The sequence below is a fragment of the Triticum dicoccoides genome, chromosome 7B (assembly GCF_002162155.2).
Source record: "Triticum dicoccoides isolate Atlit2015 ecotype Zavitan chromosome 7B, WEW_v2.0, whole genome shotgun sequence".
In the NCBI taxonomy this organism is placed as follows: Eukaryota; Viridiplantae; Streptophyta; class Magnoliopsida; order Poales; family Poaceae; genus Triticum; species Triticum dicoccoides.
In genome coordinates, this window is record NC_041393.1 from 59,578,732 (window position 1) to 59,587,534 (window position 8,803).

An 8,803-nucleotide genomic window follows, 5' to 3' on the forward strand; every position below is an offset into this window, starting at 1 on the left:
CTTCGGGGTCGATAAAAAGCCAAAAAATCCTACTTGATGCCTCCTCATCGATAAAAAGCCAAAAAAGCCTACTTGATGCCTCCTCATCGATAAAAAGCCACAAACCACTAGTTGACCCAACTTGATGCTCACAATCGTCATTTGAGCATAAACACACTTAAGATCAGATTCAACAACTATAAAATACTTAAGATCACAATCATCAATTTGCAAGCATCTTACTAAAGATCACAAACAGCATTACTTCAAATCCATACATAATCATAGTTGAAGATTACTACATTACATAACCATAGTTCAGAAGTACTCATAGTTCATACAATTTAAACTACCATCATTACAGCAAATGCCAAACCACACACTGCAAAAGGTCAGCAAATGCCAAATGATATTGCCCATTCTTCTCTTCCACAACCACCTGCTTATCCATTTATGATTGCCTTGACCCCCTCCAGCTTCACATTGCTCTCTTCAACTGTCTTCTTCAGCTCATCAATGTGGTTCTGCAAGTTCTTCCTCTCTTCAACTGTCTTGTTCAGCTGATCAATGTGGTTCTGCAAGTTCTTCCTCTCTTCAGCTAGCTTGAGCTTCATGTTCCTAGTGACATTTGCTTGAGCAGCTGCTAAGTTCTTAACCATGTCATACTTCTCCTGAAGCTTGTTGGTTTCAAGATCTTTCCTTTCTACCTCTGCCCTCCTTTTCTGAGCATCCAAAAGTCCATTCACATCTTCAACCAACTTATCATAGTTCTCCTGCAGCTTCTTCTTCTCTTGTGTCAGGTCATGAACAGCAAATGAATGCATAAGATTTTCCTCAGTCCTGTCTTTCCTACTTTTGTCATACATAAACCATAACTTGGTTAATGCATTCTCAAGGGTGATGGGCCAAGCTGGATCAATCCATTTAACTAATCCACAGTTTCCACCTTCCTGAACAAAATCAGAATTAACATAAACAAATACATTAAAATGCTTCCAAGCAACACTATTTAATTAATATCCTCAAATTCAGAGCTTGAGCTTGCTAGCTGAAAAGAGGACTACTTTAGTATGTCCTCATGCTACTTAAACAATGTTGTCCTGCTATAAAGTAAACAAAATCAATCAAATGACCTAACATGTCATACTAAACAAGTTGCATCATCTGTCCTGCTCCAGTAACCCATGCATATTCTGTCTTAAATTATTAATAGCATGCTACACTAAACAAAGTGACCTAACTTAACAATGTAGCCAGACCAAGGGGAAAAGATGCTGCCAGAGTAAACAATTGTTCTGATCCACTTTCCTAACTCAAAATATACCTTCTCAGCACAGCAAAGAAACCTCCTGCCAGTGTGGATTCCTTCGAAAGCAACACGCCTTTCTGCAGGCTTCTGATGTTCATTGCAGAGAACAAGCGACTCCGTTTCAAGTCCCTCGAAATCGGAGTCTTCAGTGGTAGCAGGGATCTGTAGTGCATAGGAATACCAGGCATTTGATCCACATGTCAGCAAACAAGCTCATTCAACAAATCCCCCAAATCACAAACCCTAACCCTAAAAATCTAAACTTACCTTAATTCTGTCGTCGTCAGAACCTGAGCTGACGTACTCCACGGTGTGCTCGCTGCTATCGGACTCATCGCTCCAGGACACCATGGCGACGCGGCGGGGGCGCGACGACGCGGCGGCGGGTGCGGCGAGCAAAGCAGAGGAGCAAGACAGAGGAGGAGTGAGCGAAAGAGCAGAGAGAGTGGGGAGTGGGGGCAGCACCGACAGGTCTTTTGACCGGTCCATCAAACAGAGGCATACGGCGCCGTCAAACGCCGTCTAACGGCTGTCGGGACGGCCGACGGTGCCACGTGCGCAAAAAACGGGCCCCGTCTGTCATAAACAAGCTTATCTGAGCCCGATCCGCCGATCAGTGCTTTCTGCAAAAAGATTACCGTAGACACGATGTTTTTTGCAAAAAAAAATGTATTGTAGTGGTTTTCGCAACACTTGCCTTCAAAATGGTGGTTTTCTGCAATTTACTCCGCCGAGGTCGACCGCAGCAGCTTCCGCCCGATCTCCCCGTCCTTCTCCTGCGTCCTGGCAGACGTCGACAAGCACCTGCAGCGCATGGTCCTCCTCCTCCCAGCCTTCTCCACCGCCACCGCCGCCGCTCCGCGTGCGGACGCGCTGCGTCAATGGCTTGCCGGCTTTGACGTCGGCTGGTTGCTGGACATGGACGACCGCCGAAGCCTCCCGCGGCGGGAGGTCGGGAGGAGGGTCAGGGCGTGGGCGCAGACGCTCGGCACCATGGAACGCGTTTTCCGCCACCGGCACCGGGAAGTCCGCAACCCGGTCAACGACGCAGCGGCGGCGGAGCTGGCGGCGCTGGGGCAGCTCGCGGCTGCGAGCGCCGGCGCGATGCTGAGGCTGGCCGGCTCCGTGGCCACGCTTGGGAGCTCCCCGTCGAAGCTGCTGGCGGCGCTCGACGTGCACTCCCCGGTCTCGGAGGCCTACCCCGGCCTCACCAGGATGTTCTCGTGGCCCCCCTCCCACCCCGTCCCGGCCGCGTCCGACGCCGCGCTGGCCGGCCTGGTGGACGCGTCCCGGCGCTGCGTGCGCGACCTCAGGACGTTCATACGCGCGCCCCAGTACCCGTGGCGGATGCCGCAGGGCGGCGAGGTGCACCCATGCGTCGGCTTTTGGATGGGCTACCTCCGCTGCATGCTGCGCAACCGCATGTCCCTCTACTTCGTCCTCGCCGGCGTCGACCACGACGGCGACGCCGACTCGCCGCTCGCAGCCGACGAGGGAGGCCTGGTGACAGAGCTGATCTCGTGCCTGGAGGCCGTGCTGGAGGAGCAGTCCGCCGCGCTCGCATTCCCAGGGCTGAGGCACATCTTCATGCTCAACAACACGAGCGCCATCCTGCGCCGCGCCGTGCGCTCCGACCTCAGCATGCTCCTGCCGCCCGGCTGGGTGCTCGCCCGCGAGGAGCGCATGGAGGGCTACATCAAAGCTTACCTGCAGGTTTCCTGGGGGACCGTCGTGTCGCGCCTTGACGGGAAGCCGAGAGCCCTGAACACCCTCCGGCGAAGGAACCCGCTGAGCGCATTTTACCTGGCGTTGGAGAACGCGTGCAGCATGCAGAGAGGCTGGAAGGTGCCCAGCCCGGCGCTGCGGGCCGCCCTCCGGAGTACCGTGTCGGGGAATGTCGTACCGGCATACCGTCGGTACCTCAACGACCACCCGGAGGTTGAGGTGCCGGCAGGGCGCACCGCGGAGGAGCTGGAGAATCAGTTGTCGAAGCTGTTCGAGGGATAGCAGACTGAAAGCTTTGCACTGCATGTTGTATCTCAAATTCTGAGCCAGAGACCAGCTTGTGCTGGCGCCTATCCACTTGGAGCTGGATTCAGAAACTCTCAATGTAGATGCCATAGGAACTGCCGAACTGACTCCTTCGCGTATCCCGTCCCCCGCGTCGCCCTCCCTGGCGGCGACGGGGGAACCCAGATCCGGCGGTCTACAACCTTCCCACCTCCCACCCCACCTCGCCGCCACCGGAGGAACGGCCGGCGAAGCCGGCGCTGGCTCCCGGGATGGTGGCGGCGGGGCGACTTGGCGGGATCCAGCACTCCCCCCAATCTGGCCGATCCCTTTCGGTGGTGAGGGTCCGGATCTGAGGCGGCGGCCTCGCTGGTGCGGACGGCGCTTCTCCGGCGGCGGGAGTGCTCGTCGGTGAGGTAGGCCGGTTCCCCTTGGCTGCGCGGGCAGCGAGGTCCCGGTGGGTGCAGGTCATGGCGCGGGGAGGCCCCGGGCTCCCCTCGTCAGATCGGAGGCGATCCTGGTCCACTCGTGATGCATGACCTTCGGCCGGCCTGGATCTCCGGCGTACACACGCCTGCTGATGATGTGGCTGGTTCGGAGGTGGCGGCAGGGTGCTTGGCCGGGGGAAACCCTTGGCCGCCGGTGGCGGTCACGGCGTCGATGGCGTCCCGGACGCCATTCCCTCCTTGGTGGCGGCGCCGAGGCTAAACCTCCCCTGCCTCTCCCCTTCCCCTGCGCCCGGGTGAAAACCCTAGCCCCGGTGGCTAAGCGGCGGCGGCGCCACAGCGTCGTCACCTTCTTGAAGGCGCCGACTTGGGCATGGGGATGCTGGGTGTGCATGGCGTGCTTGTCTGGTTCCTGGTGGCGGCCCGCCTGATCTACTGCGTCGCAACTCCGGGCACTGTCTCGGGGCTGCGGTGCTTCTCTTCCGGCCGTGTCTCCGATGGGGACCTCGCCCTTCCTCACCTTGTACATGCCGTGGTGGAGCGGTACTTCATCTCACTCATTGATGGCGGCGAAGATCGGCGGCATGGCGCTGCGGAGGCTCGCCGCCCGATGCGCGGAGATGGACTCGCGCAGGAGGAGGTTGCTGTCTGGCATCATGGTGACGTCGATGGTAGAGTGGCCAGACAAGGTAGAAGCCTCAATATGATCTGAAGACGGACCTGTGGAAGATGGCGGCGACGACACACGAGTGCGTCTGACCGGATTGTGCCCCAGACCCGGTATGTGGCTCGGCTGGGGCTTCCGAATATGTTTCGGTTTCCGGCTTTTGATGTTAGGCTTAGGTGAGTGGTTTGGGTAGTGGCCCAGCTAGCACCCCTTCATCGTTTTGGATAGGAGTAGCGGCATGTGTTGCCAAGATGGTGGATTCAGGCTCATTGTTGTAATACTTTGTAAGGTCCTGAGAATAATCAATAAAGTGGCCGTATGCATCTCCCAGATGCAGAGGCCGGGGGTCATCCTCCTTTTCTAAAAAAAAAGAAACTCTCAATGTACTACTAGAAACATTCAGTTTTGCAGCAAAGATAGATGCTTAAACACTACCAATACACAAACACCTGAATCCCCAAAACCGCTGCAACACCCATCGTATGCTGACATTTAAGATAAGAGAGAGAGAAACAGATGCAGTACCAACAAATGGCAGAAGTCTTTCTATTGACAAACACGACATATGTAAGCAAACAACTGAATACAGAGCGATCAATGGTGAAAACAGAATCTGCATGTTTGCATTGTTGACTAGAAAGTGAAAAGAAGGAGTTTACATGGCTTCCCTTCCATGCTGATGAACGACAGATCTTTGAACAACCTTGCCGTCTAAGTTTATCAACAGGGTTTCCTGACAAGTTCACAAAAAAAGGGTTACATGCAAATTCTATGTTTCAATCTGATATTAAGAAAAGAAAAAGAAAAAAGAGCAACTGTCAGCCTAATCTCACCATCTCTAGAGGGCTGACTCTATGCAAGAAGAAACCATCTAAATTCGTTTGATCTCCAGGGATGGGGTTTTGAATATATATCATTGAATTGTCATGATGGAAGTGTCCACAAGAACCACCTGTGCTTACATATGCATTCTGTATACGAAGCAGCCAAGGATAAGCAATCACTGATGTGAAGTTTTCATCGACAAAGAGAACAGAAAAATTACAGCTTCTTCCTGAAAAGAAGGAATTACCACTGTGTATTTTTCAAAAATATGCCGAAGCGGCTCGTAGATCTTTGTTGTTTTTGTTGTGCGGACCTCATTGCAATCAACTAATGGATCATATCCAACAACTATTTTCCTGGCTTAAAATAAAAATTAACGTTAGACATTACAACCTTAATACCAACATGTGTGCATGCATGTTCATATGTCACTTTTTTCATTAAGCATAGCAATTCCTTCGGCATTTTTTTCATTGATAGAGATTATTTAGTATTTTGTTATACTATGTTCAAGCTGATGCTGAGTTGCTGACCCTCTAATTCTTCTATGAATTGAACGTACACTATTACACAGTCCACTCATGAAGAATATATATGCGTTGCTTTTCCAGAACATGAAGACAGGTTAGCAATGCAGCTCATACGAGCAGTTGGAACCAGTGCATAGACTAGAATCATTTCTTCCTTCAACAATGCAAAAACAATTGTTAAACAGGCATATTCGACCAGTAGTAAACATATACCAGTTATTGCTGGTCCGCGCTAGTGTTTGCTCCAGCCATGTAATTTGTTCCCTGCTAGAATTGCTCATTTTGCCATCATGCAGAAGATCCTTTAACCAAATGAGAAAATCAATCAGAAAGAATCCATAAAGGCCAGCCTATTCCACGATATCGCACAAACTCTCCATATAAAGCAATCCAAGCAGAAATTTAAATTGCAACCATATTGTGCCAAAAAAGATTGCAGAGTCCTGAACTAATCAGTGCAAGGGGGATAATAAGGAGGTAACAAAATATACTCAAGTAAAGATGAAATAATTGATGATCATTATTGATTGCAAGATGCTGACATAATCACATACTCAGTGCAAAGACAACCTGTTGTTTGTCAGATACGCTGCCTGCTACAAGAAGTTCAAAACTGTTCACCAAATAAAATATAATACCTCAAGAGGCCCTGTGTCAACACCAACAATTTCCAGAATTTGGTCGTATGGCATCTTCACTTTCTTCAAAAAATTACTAACAATCTGCCCATGTGATGTAGTGGAATACCTGAGGATGAAGCGAATTTTCATGTCATACAATGCACACAGACCAGAGAGCAAACCCTATGAGCTTTCAGATAGGAATAACTAGTATACCAGGGGATATTCAGAGCTTGGAAGTGCAGAGAACCCTGGAAGACAGAAAGAGAAATAGAGCACGAGTTAGAATTTGGTTTAGTTAGTTGGGCCAACTGAAATCTCTCCGATACCTACTACATCAGTAATGGAGAACGGTGTGCTTCACACATTTACACAGTATTCCAGTAGTATTACTTTATTAGCATGAATTAGAGTACTTACATTTTGCCAAAGTGGGTCGTCGCCAAATCGGGCAACATCCAGCACTAACTTGACTTCATAAACCTTTGCTGTGCTTTCCATCTTCATAAAAATACATATATATTCATTATTAAGAATAAAACCCACAATACATTGCTAGAATATGAATCTGATGTTGTCTTCTTCAAGACAGGGAAAGAGCAAAATTGCTAACCAATGTCACATGACACTAAACATTCCTAGGCCACACAAAGCATATGAAAATAGAACTATGTCACTTCCTTTGAGATCAAGAGCAGAGCACAATGTGCCAAGAAAGGATGGTTGGAAAATAAAATGTGCCAGGAGAGGGTCGGTAGAGAATCAGACTAATTCGTCGCTTAGCTATGTGAACAGACTACGCTGGATTAACTAATCGATGGTCATGAGTCAGGTTATTATTGGTCATGATGGGCACATGTGCCTCACTAGGGCGAGCATGTTGCATGTCCCATCATCCCAGGTAAGTCCAATGACCACCCTATAGAGATTATCATCGGATACCAGTCTTAGATCTGCAAATATGTAAGCCATCACCTGATTGGGCAGAATCAGTGGCATCGTGCAGGCAGTCACCTCCAACGAGCACAGCACACACACACAGTAAGCAAATCCACATCAAAATGGCGAAACCCCTTCTTGGCTTCTTTCTCAGTGAGCCCCTTTTAGTTAACAACTAGTAACAAGGATGAATAAAGTTTTCCAAATGCTATGAATTTCACAGAGATGCTTGGCCATATTAACTGATGAAGATTTTATTCGGTTACAGTTACCAAATACTAGCAATTTTCTATAACAGCTTCAGCATTGCATTTTGCATAACAGCATCACGAACACGAAGCAATCTACCATCGTGGTCGGTTACAATTTCTTCGGTGGCACACTCGGCGCAGTAACTACAGTTCGCAGCACCACGCTGAAAACGAACGGAGACACGCTACGAACAGGATGCGGTTGGACGGGACAGAGCGCGCGCGCCAAGCAATTCCCCCGGCAGAGGCGAATCAGAGCGCCCAAATGATAACAAATCGGAGGGCGAACGCGGAGAGGATGCGGGGGACGAGAAATCGAACGCGGAGATTGTACAGAGGTACACGCACGCACCTGCCTCAGGAGCCGCGCCTGGTCAGTGGGCGGGCGCGCGCCGCCCGCGACGCTGAGGAAGTTGACGCCGCCGCCGCCGCCGACGCCCAGCGCACCCCCGCCCCGCGGCCGGAGCTGCGGCTCGCCGAGGCTGAAGGCCGCGTAGAGCGCGAGGCAGAGCGCGGCCTGGACGGCCACCGTGCGGCACCACGGCGGAGGCCGCTGCCCCTGCAGCTCGGCGGCTGATTCCACTTCCATGGCTCGTCGCGGCCTCGTCAATGCCGCTTGTCTCGTCGCAGCGGTGGGCGGAGACTGCCGTTAAGATCGCGCACCCACACGTCCTTTTGTTCTGATGAGAAAAAAGGATTAAAAATATCAGTTCCTGTTTTCTCTTCTCAGCTAAGATGTGATCGTTCTCTTCTTTCTCTGCATCTCGGATGGGGACGAAGAGGTTTGCAAATTATCGCGGTGGTGATCCATGATAAAAATATCTTTTCGGGGTCACCTCGCGGTCCCACCAGATACGTAGTACAGGTGAACAGCTGTCGAGACATGTTTGCTGGCTGATCGAGGTTGATTTGACGAGCTCCTTTCCTTGTCTTCACGCCATCGCTTCCCGTTCTCGGTTTGGCGAAGCTCCAAGTTTGATTCCATTTGAACGAGGTGGGGTTTTCCTTGCAGCAATTTTTTTATTTTGATTTTTTGAGCAACCTTGGGCAGTTTATAGAAAGAAAATGGCCCCCATACCGGTGGCGGAGACAGGGGGACCAGCGGGGCCTGGCCTCCCCTAACATCTCATATTTGCTGCTAATTATCTAATGAACAATGCACAATTAATGAGTATTTTGTTGGCCCTCCCCAACCTGTTCTAATAGCCCTCGCCCCCCCGCCCCCCC

The 8,803-nt window shown here is 50.8% G+C and overlaps 2 protein-coding genes across 2 annotated transcripts; both read right to left on the reverse strand.

Annotated features, from left to right (window-relative positions):
• Nucleotides 1-281: 281 nt before the first annotated feature.
• LOC119336245 lies at nt 282-2,376 on the reverse strand. Its single transcript, XM_037608254.1, has 3 exons — nt 1,556-2,376; nt 1,304-1,450; nt 282-929 (listed from the first exon to the last, which is right to left on the reverse strand). Exons 1-3 carry the CDS (start codon nt 1,775-1,777, stop codon nt 423-425), a joined length of 876 nt encoding a protein of 291 aa, XP_037464151.1. The 5' UTR covers nt 1,778-2,376; the 3' UTR covers nt 282-422.
• Nucleotides 2,377-4,870: 2,494 nt separating this feature from the next.
• On the reverse strand, nt 4,871-8,351 carry LOC119341906. The gene is made up of 8 exons (XM_037613761.1): nt 7,929-8,351; nt 6,807-6,887; nt 6,603-6,637; nt 6,405-6,513; nt 5,980-6,068; nt 5,484-5,592; nt 5,245-5,382; nt 4,871-5,144 (listed from the first exon to the last, which is right to left on the reverse strand). The coding sequence occupies exons 1-8, from the start codon at nt 8,163-8,165 to the stop codon at nt 5,067-5,069; spliced, it is 876 nt and encodes a 291-aa protein (XP_037469658.1). The 5' UTR covers nt 8,166-8,351; the 3' UTR covers nt 4,871-5,066.
• Nucleotides 8,352-8,803: the final 452 nt, after the last annotated feature.